Here is a 22491-nt window from a genome sequence, read left to right as displayed (position 1 = left end):
TCTTTTAAAGCTCTATAGAAATCGATCTGAAACCTTGTGTTCTGAATTTTAGTGGTTAGGGTGCCCCCTATCGAACAAAATGCTGATTTGTAGATTAGGTGGCTTCTCTTGAGTAAAATCAACTTCGTTTTTCTCTTACCTTTTCGCGTTTTATCAGTATCCAATCAGAATTCGTTGTAGGCAAAAAAAGACCCGCCTCTACTACCCAACTCAGCCAATCGACTTTCAGTACAGTGAGAAATGGGAGGAGCTATTTTCAGAAATTCTAAGGTGTTGTCATCCGCTTTCTTGGGTTTGGTGTTCAACGTTGGATAGATAATATTGACAATGCGGCTCTAACAGCATTACTATTCCTTGGTTTCTGTAGGTGGTGGAGGGGTGTATTATCTATTTCTCTGATACAACGTCAAAGAGAGATAGCTAAGTCACCCATAAGTCAGAGAAAACTCCACTTTGAACAGAAAGCTAACCTGTTAGCTATGGAGGAGAGGAAGGAAGAGGGAGAAGCTGAAATCCAAGAACACGGCCCCGAGCACTGGTTCTCAAAATGGGAACGGCAGTGTCTGGCAGAAGCTGAACAGGACAATCCTAATGAAGAAGAAAGGGAGCAAAGTCAACAGAAACTGTGGCACCTCTTTCAAAACTCTGCTACCGCCGTCGCACAGCTTTACAAAGGTGGGCTTCACACTTATCGAAGTTCTGCTTTGGAGCTAATGCTAATCAGAGCTAATCCTAACGGTGTCGTTTAGCTGATAGACACAAAGGGAGCTCTTAATACTATTCGCGGAATCAAATCGATTTTAACATAATATGCTTTCATTGTTGTTTTGTAACAATGCATTATGTTGTTTCCCTGAATGAAGTTTGACCGTCAATATTGTGTGGTAATGTTCTCAATATTGTGACCCTGAGGATGACTGAACAGCTGCTAACGCTAGCCGCTAACAGCCGGTCACCGTGTCAGACCGTCAGACAGCCTCGATAAAATATGTATCACAGTGACCTGGGCTGGCAGAGCTCCGAACGTAACGATTTTAATCCAATTATGTTTTATTTAAAAACAACGTTTAACTTAGAATTTCTAAGACGTTCGGTCTCTCAGTTCGGACAAATGTTTCAGTCTTCGCGTCAAGTTATCTAGATTGTCAAAATGGCGATACTCAGGGAGGGGGTTGAAAACAACAGCTGTGTTGACGCTCAAATGCTAAGAAAATTGTTGCAGGTTAGGCGGTGGATATTTGTCAGTTGTGACAGAAAGAGGGATTATTCTAAGCGACCAACATGCAAACCTCCAAACAGTGCAATCAGGTTGTCTAATGACTCCCTTGTTATTCATTGCTACCACAAAATGGCGAAGGGATTAACATAAATGTTTCCGTATTTAAGTTTATATTAATGTGAAAGTTGTGTTTCTGTCTAAATTAACTGTCAGGTTTCCCGCACAAGTGACAAATAAAGGAATGATTGAAGTAGGCAGCTTAGTATAATTTTCAGACTAGTACAATATGAAAGCGTATTAAAAATGCTCATGTCAAGATTGTGGGTTTAGATAAAAAAATAAAGGCATCAACATAATTTTCACAAAATTTTCTGGAGTAATTTATGTCCCTGAATTAAACAGATTAAAAGCTATGGCCAAAGATAGAATATTCACAATAAAAGTTAAGTTATGTACATTTATGAAGCTTAGGTTAATTCTGTGAATGATTGTCTAAATTAACTGTAAGAAAAAGCAAAATAAATGGATGTCAAAACCATTTCTTACCCAGATGTGATGAGAATTTCTCACTTAAAATGTGGAAAAGCTGATTACTGTCATGCTACTCATTACAGCCAAGCTAAGAAATCATAATACATAAATAGAAGAAGAAATATATGACTATGTATTTACATTACAATTTTTCCAACAAATATTTTCTATTTGTTTGAAAATAATTTTTCTATAAGAATGTTGACTACAACCCCACTTCTTCATCAGCCATTTGTCCTCGATGTATGAATGTGTTGCGATTAGAAAAGTATGTTCTCTCGTATCAACTTAACATTTGTCTAGAAGAGCATGAAAATATTACGTACCAGACATTTTTTTAAACAAGTCTGTCCACTTTCTGATAAATAAAACATGGTTTTAATTGCCCAAAATCTTATGAAAATCTAAGTTGTGTCCCAAAATAGACTGAAATCTAGACAAAACGATATTCTTGATATTCAAAACTTTATTCCACAATAAAAATTGAAAAGCCCTTAATTCCAAATTCAAAAATTAAAACAGTGACCAACTTGATAGTACAAGTATTTTATGTACCTATTTGCATTTATATTTATTATCTCTGCCAAAAATGGTTTGATTCTTTGATCATTTTGTATTGAACAAATCTTCTGGATGAAATGTTCCACATAACATGTAATTGCACTTTTCTGTAACATTGTTTTAAGGTTCCCTTTTGACTCCTGCATTGTTATATTACATCTTGATTTCTATGGTACAAAATGTTTCACACATAGAATTTGAGTTTAAAAATCAGATGGAACTGATTAAAGTGTGTACATACTTTGTTTATCGGTCTCATAGAATAGGCAAGGAAATTTTATTTTAATTTCATCAGCTGGGCAATTCAGTGTGCGCCAGGCAAAAACAACATGGAGGTGCAGTGGTGCTTAGCCTTGGCTCTTAATTTTAGATCGTTGTTGACATACTCCTTGTCAAGTGATAAAGTCAATTGATGCTTGAATCTTTTGTTGTTCCACAATAAAAATTGAAAAGCCCTTAATTGCAAATCCAAAAATGTAAAACAGTGACCAACTTGATGGTACAAGTTTTTTATGTACCTAAAAAAACTAGATTGTCAAAATGGCGATACTCAGGGAGGGGGTTTGCCTCCCTGAGTAGTTCACACATGTGAGTAGTTCTACACATATGTGTAGAACTATATGTAGAACATATGGTGGAAGAACTTTTCAGTTTAAGGTTATGGATTTCTATTGAGGGTGAGGGGGTTCCTGAGGCAGATGTGTTCTTTATACACCTGAAAACATGGGGCAGAATAGTTTAAAGACACAGAGGACCAATTTCACTGCATTCTTCTTGAGTCATTTTTTGTTGACATTTCAGGAATATATATCAGAAAATAGGTCCTTGTTTTTTGAATGTTTGATTATTGATTATTTTGAAAGAAGTACAAGCAATAAGTCAGTGACTTGAATTGAAATTCAAGCCAATCATGCTTCGATAGTTTCATTTGTTTCTCAGGGCAGTGGATTTATACTTTCCTGAGATGATAATTGTAATATCTGGATTTGAGGGAAGGTGAAAAGAAAAATCAGCACAAAATACTGCCTCTTGGTGACTCTTGAAATGCTCTTCACAGATCGTGTGTGCCAGCAGCAAGGTCTGTCCCTCTGGGTGCCCTTCCAGAATGCAGCCACTGCTGTCACTAACCTGTACAAAGGCAAGTAACGAATGTCGTCTTTTTTAAATTGCTCCATCTTGTGTATCATGCCCAGATTTAATAAAAGCAGTAACTGTTTTGTTCCGTTAGAGAGTGTGGAGGCCCACCAGCGGAGCTACGACCTGGGTGTTCATTTAGGTCACCAGCGCAGGAATAAGGAGGTGATTGCATGGGTTAAAAAGCGACGAAGAACTATTAGACGAGAAGATCTCATCAGCTTCCTCTGTGGTAAAGTTCCACCTCCGCGGACAGCTCGCGCACCGCCTATTGTTGCTATGGTGTCTGCAAGTCGGCCATCACCGCCAGAGACAGACAGCTCTGTGGAAGCAGATCTGCAGCCTTTCAGAGAGGCTATAGCCCTGCACGGTGAGTGAAAATGTCACGCTCAGTGGGAAACTGTTGCAGTATGAAGTCATGTAGAGTTCCTTCTGACATTGTTGTATATCTTTATTATTCCAGGTCTGAGTGGTGCTATGGCTAGCATTTCTGTGCGCTCCGGCCCTCCAGGTTCCCCGACACATCCTGCCCAGTCTCTCAGTCGACGTAGGAATGGTCTCCACGACATGGACCTGAACACCTTCATAGCTGAGGAGATGGCACTTCATTTAGATTCTGCTGCCACTCGTAAACGAGGCTCTGCACCCCACAGTGACGTCATCACAGACTCACCCACTCATAAACGGAACAGAATGCTCTGAACTGAACATCGAATCCTTAGCTGTTCTCTCCTTGGTGGCCGGTCAGACAGACGATGAGGACTGATGCCTTGGCTGACCATCAAACTCTTCCTCTTTAGTTGCAATGTTATGAATAAAGAAAAGCTTGGATATTATCAGCCTGCATATTTATCTCCTTCCTTATTTTTCCATCCCATTTTTTTGTAAGAAATGTCACTCATTCTCTCCATTGTAAAGTTCATTTTATGATTTGTTTTACCCTCAGTATTCTGATACAAGCACTCATTGCTCTTTATATCCTTAAAGTGCAGAATATTGCATTTGAATATTTCTCATTGTGCTTATTTTTTCTCCAAATCAGATGAACCAAATTTATTCCTTCTGTTTTCAGCTTGCATCCAACCTCTTCCTGATCTACTCTTTTCTGCAGGTCAGTATCGGGGGTCTTCAGGAGTCTGAACTGCTGCTGCTGTTTGGCTTGACTTAAAAATGCCACATAGATTTTACTCTGCTGCTGTTTCATGTTAGCCTATTTGACAGCAGAACTGCCACACTTACTGTATCGTACGTGTCTCTGCCTTTAAGAAAGCTGCTAGAGTATCTGGTTGTGGTGCAACAGTGAGCGTGTGCGCACACTTGTTTCCTCTGTTATTGGCAACACCCTACTGTTTACTCTTCATTTATTTACTGAAACAAGAGGTTATTGCAGCACATCGGTTGAATTTACACAAACCAGTGGGCTGATGGGATTGGTATGTTCTTAAAAAACATTCTTTGATAAAATCCCCTCATTTTTTGTTATTAGCAGTTCTATACATTAACTGCACTACCATTCATCAACAGAAAGCCATTCAGAGTTTCTAATTCCATATGGGTGCATCTTGGTTCTTGTTGCATTGCAAACAGTAACAGTGGTCAAGACATGCATTTGACCTGCTTAATGTTTACACTTAACCCATAGTTAGATCATAGTATTGTCATTATTTTTTGTTCCTTAATTTTCATGATGTGCAACACTTTCATACTCGTGATTTCAGCTTTAAACCTAGAAGGGGCCGGTGGCTGTGAGATTATATTTTGTTTAGCCAGCTCATGGAATAATGGGTGTGTTAGTTTGGCAAAAACACTTGTTTTTTCCTGATTTCACACACTGTTTTGTGATACAATCTTGTGTAAGCATGTAAATATGTAGGTGCAGCTATGTGGTACATATTGTAAAAAGAAGTGCTAATCCATTGGGAAGTCCTTGTACAATGATTCTAAAATTAAAGAGAATACAAATGTTTTTGCTTGTCTATTTTATTTATTTTTTAATCAGTGCAAGATGGACTTTGAAATTAATTTCTCAATGTTTTTTCTAAGAAAAGGCACAAGGAGAAACTGGCTACAAAAGTGATTGCAGCTTTTCATCAATTACAGAAGTTTTTAAGCTAATACCTTCTTTATAAACTTGGCTATTTAATTTTCCGGTTACTCTAAGCAAGAATGTTTAAATAAATTCCATCACTACAGAGTTGTGCAAAACAAACTGTCAACTGTAGTTCAGCTTTTTAACACATGATGGCAACACATGCTTTACTCTTGGAAGGCAAGTATGTTTGTGTAAAAACATTTGTATCCACGGTAACTGGTGTTTACTGCTGTATAGAAGTCCCAGGCCCTATACGTTAAGAATGTTGCTTCGGAGATGGAAATCCTAATGAAGTTAAACTGTTCAAGTTTCAGTTTTTAAATTATTTTCCTTTTTTTATTTTTTATTACATTTTTGAGTCAATCAATCAATCAAATTTTATTTGTACAGCACATTTCAGCAGCAAGGCATTTCAAAGTGCTTCACATCATAAAATCATGTTCCTTTTTATTATGCTTTGTATGTTTTCAGTTAGGAGTTTCCTATGACTCATTTTGGGCATAGAAGAACACTCAGAATCGAACTTTGTTCTATTTTTTCACAGCTGACAGATTTAAACAAAGCAAAAATTCAATTGTTTCTTTAGACAGATTCTTAGTGGTAAAGTGTATTGAAAATAGTTTCTTTAGTTGAATCTACAATTATTTTTTCAAACAAAGTGTTGCACCAATGTAATGATTTCCAGAAAGCTAGCAAAAAACTTGAATAAATGAAATGCTTTATTTTCTGCCATTATATTTTTTCCTTAAGAATGTCATTTTCAGATATATTCTCTCCAGACAGTTTTCTAATGTCCATTTCAATTACTTTACATAATAATGTTAAGCTATGGCAGTTTTTCTTTCCAGTATTGCTAACAAGCCCCCCCTGACAAAAAACACCAAAAAAAAAAAAAAAAACGATTTTTCTGCCTGTCAAATTATGTTATATTATGAAATCTACATATTTAAATAGGAAAAAATAATGTTAACCACAACTTAAAAGGAAAAAAAAATGGGTTCTTCAGGTTGTCTGTCGTGCTCAAACACCACTTTATTTGTTTTATGCTCCTTTTTTTGTGTCAGTACAATAATTTTTACACACTTCCACATTAAAAGAAGCTGAATTAAAATAATCAAAATTTTCTTCAGACTAAATTCTTCATCTAAAAATTTTGTTCAAAGTACAAAAAACTAAATAAACTAAATAAAAATTGCTGTATATCAGGCACATACCTGATATAAAGGTACATGCTTGAATATCAATCATATAGCTACCCAGTTTCATCAAAGATTGGAAAAAATTTTTTTCATGAGATATTTATTTACTACTTATTTTATTCATTTTTTTCTTTCCTATTTACACCAGACAGTGTGTTGGGATTTTAATTTCTCAGTTTATAAGTAGCTCAATAAGTTGTACTTTTATTCCTTGCCTGCCAAATGCATATGCTAGGATTACTATAAGTTCATCACAATACACATGTTGGCAAATCCACAAGAACAGACAAGAACAGAAAAATTATGCAAGTGTGGAATGCTATGAAATATTAATTTGAACTGCAGAAAAAAAAGTTTTTAAATGCTGTTGTGTAAAAAAAACTATTACCAAGCACTGTCAGGTGAAGTCACTCAATCAAGTTTATTCATATATTGTGCACAATACAAAGTGCGTGTGAGACAGTCAATAATGAAGACTTTCTGGGTGAAAAGCAATGCCAGTCAGTCTCTAAATCATGGGAGAGATAGTCTGGTTCCCTTGCAGCTGCAGCAAAACAACTCTACACCTTGTGTGGTTCTTTTGGTGAGAGTTCACAAGCATTTAATATAATATGGTCAGCAGATGTGAACTTATAGTAATTTTCCACAAAATTAAAAGCCCACATTCTTGTGGGCTTTTGACTTGATGCCATTTGATATTACCCCATTCAGAGACTTGCAGCTGACATAGTGATAACACAGCTGATGAGTAAATAGAGGTAGTACATGCTTACATCACCTAGAAAGAGACATCAATGAACACAGAAAAAAAAAATAATTGAGCCATTACTTCTCCTGAGGTATCCCCAGCCATTTCCAGGCTAGAACCTGTGGTTTGAGAGACAATTGGGTAATGTTCCTCTTGAACTCACATCAGCGGAGAAGTAAATAATATCTTTACTGTTGTTATTGTTGTGGGCTTGTGACTGGCCGGTCCACATGTGAAGCAGGGGAAAGTGTACTTTGGTGTGTCGTGAGGCATTTCGTAGTGTTGCTATGGTAGCATGGAGTACATGCACAGCTTTTAAATAGTCTCTGATTTCTATGTGACCAAAACAAGAGCCATGTCCACATTCTTGAGACAAACTTGAGTTTGTTTCCTATAAGGAAATAAACCTTTCTTCCAATTTCATCAATGATGTTCATTGACTGAATGTAGACATCATTTAGTCTTGTTGACATGTGTTGGCAGAATTAAATTAGTAAGTGGGATGACCCTTGCTCAGGTGGCTATTGCTGACTAGAAAGAACTTAACTGAAAGGCAAAACAGTTGATTTATAGTTACGTCCCTGAGACAGCGTTGTCAATTACTTGTGTAAGCATTTTCCCTGTGTGAAAGAAACGAGAGATGGATCATTGGCATGTCAGATGTTACATGGCAGTTGTAGTTTGTTGTGCTGAACAGTCATTGCTTCAGGAATGTAGTTTTCCAATATCTAACAGCACCTCACACAGTTTATTTCTGCAGAAAGTCAAACTAATGGTGCATCAGGGAATCTAATGAACAGTACCAAAGTACTATTTTCACTCTGGTGAAATTTCCAACTTTCAAAAGCTTATGGTCAATAAAATTAATCATTCTAATTGGAAATTAATTAAAATTAAATTATTTTCAGTTACTGTTAATAGTTTCTGTTTTTCTTTTTATAGTCATGCAACATGGACATATTTGGTTGTTAACTCAAAATCATTTAGTAAAGTCAAAACTACTATAGAGAAGGTGATTGGTCGGCAAAAGAATTGCTATGTAAGTTAACCAATAAGATGTCAGGGTTTCTTCACTATAACACTGTATTAATAAAAGAAAATAAAAATGAGCGAAAATGGATAATAAGTATTTGTATGCTTAACAAAATATTCTCAGGGTAAAAAATTCAAGTAACATGTTAAGTTTACTATGATTAGTATTTTCTGCAGCTTGGTGCAGTATTTTGATTTGCTGGTTGTGATTGAATGTTGTTGTATGAGATATAAACACACACTGCACAATGAGTGTTGGTGTGTTGCGTGGCACAGTGGTTAGCAGCCAGCCAACATACGGAGGCCACAGACCTTGACTTGAGGTCTGAGTCCCCTTCTTGGTTTGTCTGCCTTATGTCTTTTCCCCCTTCTTTATGCTAACCTTCAGTCAGATTACTGTAAAATAAAGGCCATTAGTGCTGTGATGGCCAAATTCAGGCAGGTGTTGAACTTACCTGCCTGAAGATACCAGACAAAAGATGATGGCCAGAGCTCAGCAAGTTTAAATGTTAATTGGAATGCACCACTAGTTCCTGCTGGCAGGGGGAAATGGTAGTTTTTTTGTTTTTTTTTGGATTTGTGAGCACCCTCGAGCCAAGAAAGTGGCTTGTATTCTTGACTTCTTTCTTGGTATGGTATTCTCCAAACATGAGGCCTCATAGAGGATTCAAATAAATACCAGTACAGGTGAAACTGCTCTGCAAGAACACCTTTGAAGTTGCCCAGTTTGAGTGAAAGGTGACACACAATAAGGTTCCACAATAAGGTAAAACTTTAGAGGTGTATGACCAGACAGGAGTCCAACTCACAGGGGCTTGGAAGGTGCCCCAATTTCACCTTCCACTGAAGGTGAATTAAATAATAAATAACTTCGTCTTTGCTGTCATGGTAAGTGGTGTATAACCAAAATTTTTTAAAATAAAAAACATGCCGGATGACACTGTAATTTTTTCGGCCAAAAGAGAAAAATAAATGTTTTCCTATTTCATAGTCAGCCTTTGGAGATTTTTGATAACACATCTATGATCTGATAGCACCTGCAGTGCAAACACTTTAAAAGACCCACTCTTCGAATCTAACTGTGGTTTTACACTAAATCACAAAGAACTCCCAGAAGAAACTTCAGTCAAGAAGCAAGTACAATGCACTCAAAATGTCAGAGTAAAGAACTTTCAGCAGCCGTACTTAACTCCACAAATTTTGTGTTCACCAAAGTAAAATACTCAATTTGGTCTGCCCGTCCATCACCATATAGTCGAATTGAGAGCAGCAACATCTCACAAAAGTATCTGCTCTGTCTTTTGGCTACGAACACTGAACAGTTGTTTTCTCTTTTGGTTTCAGAGTCTAAAGGCTACTGTTTGACGGAACGATTGAAGAGAAAAACAGCTGACCGCAAGCTGCTTCACACATCAAAAGAAGCATTGCATTTTTAAGCGAACGCATGTGTGAGGGAGGGAGAATGTGAAATAGAGTGAAAGAAAAGAGACATGAAGCAACAAGTGCCTGAATGTTCCAGAAAACCCCTTGAAGATGGCCATCTGGACTGCATTCACACACACTCACAAACACACAGACGTGTAGGTGTCCCCACAGACCCCGTCTGGTCTGAGGGACAGAGCTGATGGTGCAGCTTGTAAACCATTACATACAACATATCTGTATTTCTGTTCTTTTTAGGACCTTGCAATTGTTTTCATTCATTCACATATGTTCGTTTGTGTGGAAATGATCAATACATGTAGTGATGGGAATTATTCTGTTTCTAACATTGTGTTAAAGTTTTAGATCAAACAAATTTCAATAAACAAGATTACCTGGAAAAACAAAAAGCAGTTTACAAATGATGCTGAATCGACAATGTTTTACATTGTTGTGTAGCGCTTTTTTGTCCACTCTTCTTTGCAGAATTGTTTTAATTCAAAAACAGTTGCAGGTTTTCAAACATCAACTTGCTGTTTAATATCATGGTGCAGCATCTTGATTGGATTTAAGACCAGACTTTGACTTGGCCACTGGAAAAATTTTACTTTTTTTTGTCATTCAGGGGTGCATTTGCTTTATTCTTCAGCCCAAGTTTATGAAATTTTATGAAGTAGCAATCCATTATCTTTCAGGATTCTCTGAAGTGGCAATACAACCCCAGGTCATCACATTACCACCACCATGCTCGACTGTAGGTGTGATACAGTGTCAATTTTACCTGAAGTAAAACAGGTTTTATGAACTTTATGAAGTTCAGCTTTTATCCCACCAGTCCATAGCACAGCTCTTCTGAGACAGTGATATAGTGTATGGTGCTTCTAAGGCTCTGCATGTTCAAGCCAAAGTGCTAAAATCAGTTCTCACTGTCGCAATTTCATGACGAAAATTAGATAATTTTCTTTTCACCCTATCGTCATCTGTCTCTTCTTGTCACAAACCCCCCTGCTGAACTTTTAGTCCCACTCTGCTTGCAGATCTGTTATGTGATTGGTCAGAACTTTGTGGAAATATTTGTCAATACAGCAAACAGCCCCAACTACTCAACTTCCAGAAGGCAGTTTTTCAGCCAGAGAACAAAATATACAGTTTGGAACTAAACTCTACTTGGTTCTGTTCTAAAAATTCCACCAACATTTTCTGCTCTGTTTTTTTGGCTAACAATAACATGGAAAATAAAATTAGATGTTACAGTTCCTCATTTTATTTACTCTTCCTCTAAACTTGTAATGGTCAGTCCTCTCTGCTGTCATTACTGTGTCTATTACACTGTGTCTATTACACTGCTGCAAACCAGACAAAAAACCATCATAATGAATACTGCAGCAGGGGCCTGGGTTGGTGTTATCTTTAAGATCTTGTGAATCTTAAAGATAAGATTCAAGGGTATCTGTGAAGAAAAGCAGTTCCACAACTATGTGACCATTTATTGACAGTTTGACTTAGTTGGACCATGCTGGGGCATTTAGAACTCCTCCATGGGTTGCTGATGGACTCTTGCTGTAATTTTGGTGAGCCAGCCATTACTACAATGATTCATCTCTGTTCCATTTTATTTTATTTTTTTATATTAACTGAATTTTGTATTATTTTTAGTTTGCTTGGTTAGATATTAAATTTATTTTGACATTTAGGTGCAGCAAAAAAACAAGAAAACAGCAAAAATTATAAAGCATAAAAACTTTTTGCCCCCACATATAGTTTGGGGTCAAACCTATGTTTGACCACTCCAGGCCATTCTTTATAATCCCTCAGCCTTAATTATACTGGGAGAGGTCCTAATGAGACAACATAAACAAGTAAAAACAAAAACACCACACACATACGCATAATATGTCTTCCTGTCTTTGTTGGACTTTGCATTGACTGCCATTCATTATTCATTGATTTCTAGAGCCTAATGTTGACCCTGACAAAAATCTAACCTTTACCAGTACATGATTAACCCTAAACCTAAACTAAAGTTAATTCACACCTTAGGTCTAAGTCTAACCCCTAACTTACAAACAGCTCTTCTTCTTCTGAGACCTGGGTTTTTTGCCCCATGAGAAAAAATGGGTCCTCGCCCACAGTGAAGAGTATTAGAAAATGGACCTTTTAAGGTGAGAGCTCCCCCCCCCACACACACACACACACCCCGCACACACAAGCATACACAGATGTGTATTCCATCATTAAAACTGTGAATCTATATGGATTTGACCTTCAGGGAGTCTTCAGTGGCAGACAGCTGCCGTTCAGTGATGCACTTCTTAACTCTGATGTGCATGTGTGTCCATAAAAACAGCATAAACACAATGGGCAATGGTAATTGCTGCAGCAGCCTGTGCTAATTGATTGAGGACAGCATGCTTATGTACTCACATGCAGATTAACACATTAACACATTCACACATGCACATACACAGAGGCCAATCAGACTTCCTAATGGTGTCTCCCTGGAGAGAGAATTAGACAGGGACAGAGCAGTCAGAGATCAGGGAAGGAGATGGAGGATGAAGAGGTGCTGGAATAAAGAGGAAAAGAGGTGAAATGCTCACTGGAGAATGGTGCTGGTTGGGGCTCTGAGTTTGGTGCTCACATATGGTAGGTGAGCAGTGCATAGCATGCATAAAAACAAGGTCTGGGGGATTTTCTCTTATTTTTAGGTCCACTGTGTTTTCTCTATTGTTCATACTCCTCGGAAAGAGCTCCCCATCTCCTTTCTTTCAAACACACAAAAACACACACAGCAGATTCTCAGAGCTCTCTGTGCACCATCATGTCCCAATCTTTCACCACAAAAAAAAAAAAAAATACTCACAAGCTGATCACCATAGCAACACGTTATGTTTCTTCCAGTACTATTTATCCCACCCAGAGAGGAGGAGTTGTGTGAGTAGTGTAGATGGAGACAGGAAGCAGAGGTGGTGTGTGATGAGGGGGTTGTGATGCAATTCCTCCCCGTCCTGTAAAAAATTTCAAATGGTCATAACATGAGAGGTCCCCTGCAGCTCACATTGAGAACCACAAGGTGGCAGCAGTACTTAGTGTAAATCAATAACCAGCTTCACAAATATGACGAGCTGTACCCCTCTGCAACTGAACACCTCTCCAGCTTATTCTCATTCTCGTTAGAAAGAGTTTGGGAATGTTTGCTAGCATCAATTTTTGTGGCAAGTGAGTGACAACCCCTGGACTGGTTGTGAAAGGTTCAAAAGAGGCATCTTCCAAAGCAATGTCAACCAGTGGGTCGCTGGGTACACTTTAAAGGATGTAGGGAAAACTGATTGAAGGGGGTAAAAAACAAAATTAATGGTAGAACAGAAAAAAGAGCAGAAATAATTACAAGAGTGTCCCCTTCCCCCAAGCATCAGGATTAGATACTGTGCTGCTGAATGTACAAGAGTTTGGGCTTGATCCTGTATGCATGTGCACAGTGTGTAATACAGTTACTGTATATATGTGCTTTTTAGAGGGTGCTCTGGAAGCAGGTTAAGTAAGGAGTGAGTGTAAAAATGAGAGAGAGTAGGGAATGGGATGAAAGGATGTAGGTGAGACTAGGAAGAGGGAAGGGCCTACATTTTCTGAACTTTAGGGACAGAACAAGGAGAAGCACAAAGAGAGTCATAATGTGGGGAAGGGGAAATGTAGAGGAGAAAAACAGATGCTGTTGGCTGTGCAGGAGACATGCAGACAGGAAAGACAGCAAAAAGGGGCGACTACTGTCTATTAGTCTGAAAACTCCATCAACTCTTCAACTTTATTCTCTCTCACTCCACGCACACTCGGACTCACACACACACTTTCACAGTCCTACTTGACCCTCTCTTCTGCACTGCTTTGTTTGTCGATGATTCTCCAGCTGAAGTGAGTTTTAGTTTGGGCACATTATAAAATTTTCAGGAGGCTTTACCTGGGGTGACACTGTGAACTGTTAGGTTTTAACAGTGGGTGACCTGTACAGTGGTACTCTGAGTTTGCTCTGAGTCATATATAGCCTCTGCATGCCAATTTACCGAACAGAAAAAGTGGTTGTTTTGTATTTGTCAAAGCAACGTGAAAGTATAAATCTGATATTCCCTTCCATTCATATTTTCATTGTGTTTTTTTAGAAATGGGAAAAACTAAACATAGAGTGTGAATCTATTGATTTTTTTCATAATTGGTAAAGATAATTAAACACATTTAACATGGCTATAGGTGCTGCCTTACAGGACTTACCTGTTTAACTATTCTCTCTTTTTTTCTTGTTTGAAAGTAAGTATTTATTATATTTTGTTCATTCTTTGCTTTATTCCATTTTTTTAGTGTCAAAAATGTCAATGTTTTACAAAATGTTTTGTGTGAAAATTCTACATGTCCACAAAAGATGAATTTGATGAAAATTAAACTTTCAGACATGACACACATCCTGGTCATGTACAGACTTGGGTTGTGCACAGGCAGAAATGAATGAACTCCAAAAGCTTTTACTTCCAATCAGTTTTCATTCATTTCTATAACCAAACCCTGACTTAACTCTAAACCTAACCATTGCCAGTAAATGCCTAACTCTAATCTTAACTCTATACCAAACACAATTCACAACTTAGCCCAAACCTAACCCCTATCTCAAAAACAGCACCTCTTCTTATGTAGCTGCACTCTAACAAATTGCTGTAAAAAAACAGCCAAAACTGAACAGTATCATACTGTTTCTATTGAAAACGGTACTGCACCGTGAAAAACAATGCATTCAGGGCAATTATTACTGTTTTTAATAAAATACTGTAGTATACTGTGAGTAGCATTGCATTTTGGGAATGATTTTAGATTCAACGGTAAGGAGGCTGTCTTTAAACTGAACGCTATAGTATTTCTGAAGAAGACATGTTGTTGTGACATGTGGAAACAACCGCTAGAACTTTCTTTACAAAGACTATCCATTTGAATCCTGCATTTTAAGAGCCAATCCTAAGGTAAGTTATTTTTGATGATTCATATTTACAAATATTGACATGTTTGGAAGCTCTTTTTCTTTTTTGTGTAATTTGACTTGAATTGCTATGATTAGCTGCTAAAGTGAAATGGTGAATGGATAGCAACTGGGAATTTGGAGTTTCACAGAGTTGACTTGGCAGAAAACTGTTTAAATGTTATGCTGGTGTCTCTTTATTAACTCTAACATTCAAAAGTTTGTCTTCACCTAGCACACATTAAACCCTGACTCCTTAAGCATCATATGCTAATCTGAAATTACTGCATTTTCAGGCGCTTTCTTGATATCAACCCGGACCAGGGCCAGCTGTAGCAAGATCATCTCCAAGAGGACAGGGAAAACTTTTCAAAAGAAGTCGGTCACTGTCATCCCCCGTGTTTCAACTCTGCTGAAAAACCTCATGGACTTTGAATGGAATTTCATATAGATTAGTGAGAACTTTCTAACCAAGCTATAGATATTGTTGCCCCTCCACGCAAAAACAAACAAACAAAAAACTATACAGGCATGAAACCAACTTATCCCTGAACAGGAGTGTTCTTGAGAGATTTTTTTGGTTTAAAGGTCAGCATAATCTTAAGACATCTCTTTTAATTAAGAGCATAAATTTTGTTAAGGCTCCCACTTTCTGTTCCTCAGATGTAATTTTGACTGTACTGCCAAGATGTTTAACTTATCTTGGCAGTGTGTTGTCAAATATTGTTTCATTGTTTTATCATTTGAAGTTGTAGCTCTGATTTTGCCCTCAAGGAAATTCAAGTCTAAATGTTTCATTTAAATCTTTATCAAACTGAAATTTGCAATTTTTTTTCTATGCTTTAGATTGAAAGTTAAATGTTTCATTTGTTTTATGTTGCATCATATTGTTCCTCACTTCCACAAAAAGTAGTATTTTGTATTGAAAAAGTAGTGTGCTGAGTTGTAGAATTCATTATTTCCATAATTTATTTCATACTTATTTATTTCAGACTAATCAAAAGTCTGAAATACTTTTGATTATGCATCAATTCATGCTTTATTCAAATACTCTTTAAATCAGTTAAGAAATTTATTTCTCAAAATAGATGGTGATTTTCTTACTGTTTTTTCAGAATATGACTTACTTTGGACAGTTTACCCTCAACATTCTTGTAGAAAAGGTTTAGGTTTAAGGCACACATACATTGTCGTTTCAAAACCTTCGTCTTTATTATGTGGCCCACTAAAGACTGTGTATGAGTCGATGTTTGAGTTGGTTCTTTTTTTTCCCAAATAAATATTTGACATGATGGAACTTACATTTTCTAAGTGTTTTTTTTTCCATGCTTCTATTTTATATTGGAAATTTACAGTAGTAAGCTGTATGTGAATTCAACAGTAATGGTACCATAGAAAAACTGTAATATACTGGCAACACAGCTGCCAGTAGTCTACTGTAAATCTAATAAAAAACAGCAATGTGCTGTAATCAAAAGATTTCTTTTGTGACAGTAATATACTGTAAAGTTATAATGCTGGCAACCCTACTGCCAGCATTTTACTGTAAAAATACAGGGCAATTTGTTACAGTGTGGGCTTTGGGACCCATAAGGAGCAGAGTGTCCCTGCAATGCAATATTTGTTAAGAAGATTGTTCTAACACTGTATCAAATACAAAACAACACACACACACACACGCACACGCACCCCCCCCCCCACACACACACACACCCACACCCACACCCACACCCACACACACACACACACACACACACACACCCACACACACACACACCCACACACACACACACACGCACCCCCCCCCCACACACACACGCATACACAATAAACAAAGGGGATAAGAAACATCTTTGCGACTGTCATTCTTTTAGTTCAGTTATTTTATTTTTGTTTAATTTATGCACTACATTGGATCACCTGCCTTTATAAGCCCACTGTATTAACATCACATTTTTTATAAAGGTCTTTTTATGACTACTGACCTTTATTTGAGAATGGTCATATAGGTTGTGAGAGAGTGGGGAAGGCATGCGACAAAGGTCATCAGACTGAGGCATGCTCGATCCCACTCCACTGCCGAACCGGACACCACATTCTTAATTTAAATAAGTTTGGCACTTGTCCACTCTTTGCAGCAACAAGGATACAGCTATTCTGGAAAGGTTATCTACAGTATTTAGAAGTGTTTTAATGGGAATACCCGACCGTTTTTCTTGGAGAACATTTGTGAGGTCACAAATGTTCTGATGTTTGATGAGAAGATCAGACTATTAGTCTTTGAAGACTTTGCTTTATCCTATGGCAGGCAGGCATCATGGTGGAACAGGAAGAAGTTAATTGTAATCTTTTCCAACACAAATCAGGGCATGAAATGTCTTGGTAAGTAGCAGTGTTAAATGTTCATTCCACTGGGAGAAAGACAACAAGCACAATTTATGAAGAATTTCGATAATTCTCTCTCCACCAAACTTGACACAATACAGCTAGGCAAATGTTCTGGCAAGTGACAAATACAGTTACAGGTATGTTAAGCTGATTTGAAATGAGGAGAATTCAGGAGTGGTGTCAGCTGAAAAGGTCCTGTTATATGAGGGGCCCTTGGGACATGCTCTGGGAAGCTTCAAAGGAATATTTAGAAATTCTTTTGGTAACTCAAACAGAGAAGCAAAATCATTGACCTGTGTGGGCTTATCTTAATCTAGATGACTGACTGAAGGAAGGGATGGTACACATTTTACAGAGATTTCATAGCTGTAAGTTACATAAACCTGGAGGTACTACTTAGATATTCATGAAGCTCTGTTTTTCTCAGTGGTGGTCAGAAAGTACGTTTATTATCAGAGGGAGCACTTTTACCTGGAGCTTACCTTGAAATAGAGATTACACATCTCGCTGGGAATCAAAATAATTTTTTTGTTTGGATCTACAAACAATAAATCTATTAAACACAGCTTCAACTGAGATTTCAATACTACCTCAAAATTTTGATCAAAAATTCCAGTTTTCTTTCAGTCAGACTTTAGCAAATTCTTACTAAAGTAAGAATCGCCCTAAAGAGGTTAAGGACGATTTCTGCCTTGGAGATGAACATACTTGTTCATCTGGAAGAGAGAGATTCTGTATTTCAATGAGACAAGAACCTAACCTTCACCCAGAGCTAATTTGATGCATAAGTGTGGAGAACATTAAATATTTTTTAAAGCAAAAAAAATCTTTATGCAAAGCTACACTTTATACCTAACTCTGTAGGATCCTGATAATCGCCTTCATATTTTGTGATTTGTATGTTGCACTATTTACAATGATAACTGTCTGAAAAAGTACTTATATTCTAGGAAATTGCATCAAAATTAGTGAGAAATAGGTTAAAATAGTGAATGGAAATTACAGTAAAAAAAAAAGAGATTTGTCAGACTTACTCAAAAATGTTATGTCAAGTGGCTCCCCATAACTTTTTTTTAGAAATAGTGCTTGATAAACATAAGTAAATTATGTAAATAGTAACCTTAAGTTTTTAACGTAAACAGGGCAGAATATTTTTATCAGTGTATTTTTAATATTTTCATTTGCAAAAAGAAGATACAAATGCAAATTCAAGAAAGTTTTTCTAGGCTAAAGAGCTTTGGTTTTAACTTTTTCTTGGGGTGGTAAACTTGACCCATCAGCATCTGTTGCAACAATCGATTGTTCCTCTCCAAAACCCGCAATATTCTCTATCCAAGCCAAACATCAGAGGAGTTTGGGGAATTTGTGTAAATGTATTTTGTGGATTTGTAACAGCTTATTCCTGTTTTCCCTGAGGTGCCCTGTCAGAGGTGCCAGGGTCACAGCTTAGAGCCATTTACCCTCAGTAAAATTGTGTTCCTTCACCCGGAATCAAATCAACCTAATTCCCATGAGAAGAGCTGGAGGAAGTTACAGAAATGCTTCCAAAGAAAGTAACTGGGAGAAGTCATCTGGTCTTGGAAGCTTTGATAAATATCACAAAAATAGATGGGTACGGTTGTGCTGTGGTGGCGTAGGGTATAGCTAACTAAAAGAGATTGGTTTCTTAGTGGCTATCGTGTTTCTGATGAAAATGATCCGGAATGTAGTGCAACACTTTAATATAAGTGTCCATGACTTATCTGTAATTCATGCATAAGTGCAAGACTTGGCATGAATTAATGCATGAAATACGAAGTCATGAGGGTCCATGCTAATGATTCTTCATTAGCATGGCTTGATATGCTAACTCTACTTGGCACATAAAAAAGTCTTAGTTAAGATCATTAAACACAAGGGTGATACATTAATTAGCTTGTGAGGTCAAGTAAGCCCCCAGCCTTGTTTCATCATGACACAGATAAGAGAAAATAACACAAGTGAGGAATTTTGCTCAGGTAAGTCATCGTTTCTGTGATTTGGTCAGAACTACATCTGATTTGACTTTTGAAGCGGATATTTCTCTGCAGATTAAATCTATCTTAGATGTTTCTCTCTTCAGCACCTGGGAATTCCACAGACACATTTTCACTGATTGAACCCTAAAGATTCCATTCTATAAAATGTAAAGGGGATTACACAAAAATTGTTTCAGGAAATAAAATGCCAAGGGTTCATTTTCAACTATGTGCCACCTCAAAGCTGCTGCTTGAATGTTTTGATTTTTTTAATGAACTACTGTTAAAATATAATCTATGCTGTTCCAGCTGTTTTAATCACAGTATAGTTCTGCATGCAGTGGATTAACAAAAAGCAGGATATATTAACGTGGCAGTAGAAGTAATGATTGTTGTATTTAAGGTTATGCCCTCTACATGTTAATTAGAGGTTATCTCTCTTCCCCTACCTGGCCAAACTGTTTGTTTACAATGTCGTACAATGTGGGACAATTGCGTACCCCAGTAGCACTGAATTCTCTTCACCACTCTGCCTCTTGGATGGGATCTTGAAGCTAAGCGACTGAGATATTCTGAATTATCATTCATCCATGATGTGTCCTTTTGGTGTGGCCTGTTAGTTATCTCCGTTGTGTCTGCTCTACCAATTATAATTGACTACATATGCTTGGTACTTGCTGCTGCTTCATCAGCGCTGGGACACAGGTCTTGTCAGCTGCCTCGGTGGGTCGATTCTATACACCCAGATAAGCCGATATTTGTGGGACAGTTTGCTTGTGACCGCGTTTCCTAATTGCTGCCGGCTAGTCTGAAGGAGTTGAAGGGTAGCTTCAGAGGAGGTCTGCTCTGTGAAGAGGAAGTTTGGAAACTCCAGGTTTGGTGTTTTTGAGTCCTTTAGTACCACAAAAATTTAACAGAAATGGAACTACAGCTGAATGGTTGCCATGGAGATTAAAGGATTTGTCAAACATGCATGAAAGAATCAAAGCCACACTCAAAGAATGTTTTTGTTGAGAGAATGTTTTTATCATTAATCACAGCACAATAAATGCTGTGATGCTAAAATTTAGCAAAGTAAATTTTAGATTATACTGCTCCTTTAAAAGAAATTAAGGATAAAAGATATTGCTAAGGTAGTTTCATTTCTGTTATATTTTGTGGTATTAAAGGACCCAAATGCAGACCAAATTTTAGCTTAAATTGGAGTGATTCAATGAAATGAGAGCACTTACAGGGAAAATGTTGAAAGAGCAGGTCATGAAACATCTTCCAATACTTCTTTTGAGGTAACTCCATAAGGGCTTCTACAAAACTACGGAGTCAAGATTAAGTCATGGGTAAAGTGATGTTTGTATTTTGTCAGTGATGATGTAAAGTGATGTTCAGTGTAATTCTACAGATGGAATGATAGTCAAATTCATTCTTGGCTGACCCAAAATGCCAACAGGTAATTTAAAAAAATCATCACAATGTCACATTGGCCATGTCTCTGGTTAATGCTTGCTCAAAAAACTGCACGTGTTTTTTGAGGAAAATCCTCCCGCTGTAAACACAAATAAATCAAGCTGTTAATCTGTCAGTGACAGAACACAAGCCACAATACCCTTCATCTGGTATTCTATTTATCAAAGAATACCAGATGAAACAATGGATTTTGGCGATGCTTTAACTTTTAACTTTGGAATTGTCTTGACAGGCTTTGGTTTTGGGATTGTTTACTAACTGGAGAAATCTTTGCCAGCTAGTAACCAATGACAACCTTCTTAAAACCTGAAAATTGACCTCCCTGCCCATCATCTCTAACTCCATCATTTCTTCTCCCTAGCACCTTCAAACATTATCACCTGCTTCTGCATCCCTTCCATATTCAAAAACTTAGAATCATCAAGCAATCATTCAAATAAAAAACAATATTACTCTTCTGCTGTACAGGATGCTGGTGTAATTATACTCAACTACTAACTAAGAAGTACCTTTTTATGTTTACTTTTTATGTTTAACTTATTCATTCAGTTATTCATTCAGATACTATGATATGATAATAACACCTGAAGAGATACACTGTAATGATTGCCAGGCCATTTTGACTGGGCTCAAACCTGGGCTCTTTGTGTTTGGACGTTGCATGTGTTCCCTGTTCATGTATGGATTTTCCCCCCAGATACTCCAGCTTCCTACTTCAGTCCAAAAACATATCTGTTAGATTAACTGTTAAAGAATTGACCGACCACACAACCCATAAAAAAACTTTTAAAACAAAAGACAAGCCAAGAATGAACCAGCTGATGGACAACAAGGTTGTTGATTTATATCTAAGTGGGAATGCTTCAAGTTGCTCAACTACAAACCTTCAGAATTGACAAAGATTTTGAAAAATCTGATCGAAGGTCCAGGTTTCTTTGATCAAAGGTTTCTTTCAATTTAGTTGGTTGTAGTAGACATGACCTATACACAGGCATGTTGTGTTACATTTTGGGGACATTAATAAATTTCCTTATTTGGTGAAAGTATTCACAGTTTACTCATTAACACTGAAGTAGTAGTTTACACAGGCTTCTACATTTGCATTTTGTATGTACCTACTCATGCAAAGCTAATATAACCTAACATAAAGTTATTTTTTTCTCCCCTTTTGCTCAAGGCTAAAAATATGTGTTCTCACTGATATCATATTATCTTACTTCCTGTGACTCTGTGTGTATGAGGCTGTGCATGTGTAGGTGCACAAGGATTATGATGCAGAGTTCACTAGGGTGCTTACCTCTTATTTTGGCTTTTTTTAGCAACAGCCATAACAGCTCTCTTGAATGCACAAACATGCACATGCACGCACACACTGAAGAGTTACACACAACGTGCTTACACTTCAGTGGGTAGAGAACCCTTTTAAGCAGTGCTTCCCTTTCTGTCTCCATGCTGTAGATCACTAAGATGGCGGTTGTCAGTGTCAGCAACATGAGCTGAGTGCATGTGGGCTGATGTCAGTGTTTCTGTAGCTCTTACAGGTATGATGTTATGACTTGACTGTGATAAAACAAGACTTGACAGGTCTGAAAAAGGAGGTGGGCAGCCATGGAGCTGAGAGGCCTTAGAAGTCAAATCTTTGCTCCTTCTGTCATACTTTTCCCCAACTATGATCTTATTCTTCTAATTTGATGACTGTCACCATTCG

General features: G+C 37.4%; 1 protein-coding gene across 1 annotated transcript; it reads left to right on the top strand.

Annotated features, from left to right (window-relative positions):
- The first annotated feature begins 263 nt into the window (after positions 1-263).
- hapstr1b (HUWE1 associated protein modifying stress responses b) lies at positions 264-5411 on the top strand. The gene is made up of 4 exons (XM_055056516.1): positions 264-675; positions 3369-3449; positions 3540-3815; positions 3909-5411. The coding sequence occupies exons 1-4, from the start codon at positions 480-482 to the stop codon at positions 4145-4147; spliced, it is 792 nt and encodes a 263-aa protein (XP_054912491.1). The 5' UTR covers positions 264-479; the 3' UTR covers positions 4148-5411.
- Positions 5412-22491: the final 17080 nt, after the last annotated feature.

This window comes from Poeciliopsis prolifica, unplaced genomic scaffold, assembly GCF_027474105.1.
Source record: "Poeciliopsis prolifica strain line A6 unplaced genomic scaffold, Auburn_PproV2 SCAFFOLD045, whole genome shotgun sequence".
Taxonomy (NCBI): Eukaryota; Metazoa; Chordata; class Actinopteri; order Cyprinodontiformes; family Poeciliidae; genus Poeciliopsis; species Poeciliopsis prolifica.
The sequence above is the reverse complement of the archived record's forward strand: the minus strand, read 5'-3'. Positions and strand labels throughout refer to the sequence as shown.

Bases quoted from the DNA above. Each gene is read 5' to 3' on its own strand.
- hapstr1b (XM_055056516.1), top strand. From the start codon at position 480: ATGGAGGAGAGGAAGGAAGAGGGAGAAGCTGAAATCCAAGAACACGGC. The intron at 676-3,368 runs GTGGGCTTCACA...TGCTCTTCACAG, and splicing joins CGTCGCACAGCTTTACAAAG to ATCGTGTGTGCCAGCAGCAA. The intron at 3,450-3,539 runs GCAAGTAACGAA...TTGTTCCGTTAG, and splicing joins TGTCACTAACCTGTACAAAG to AGAGTGTGGAGGCCCACCAG.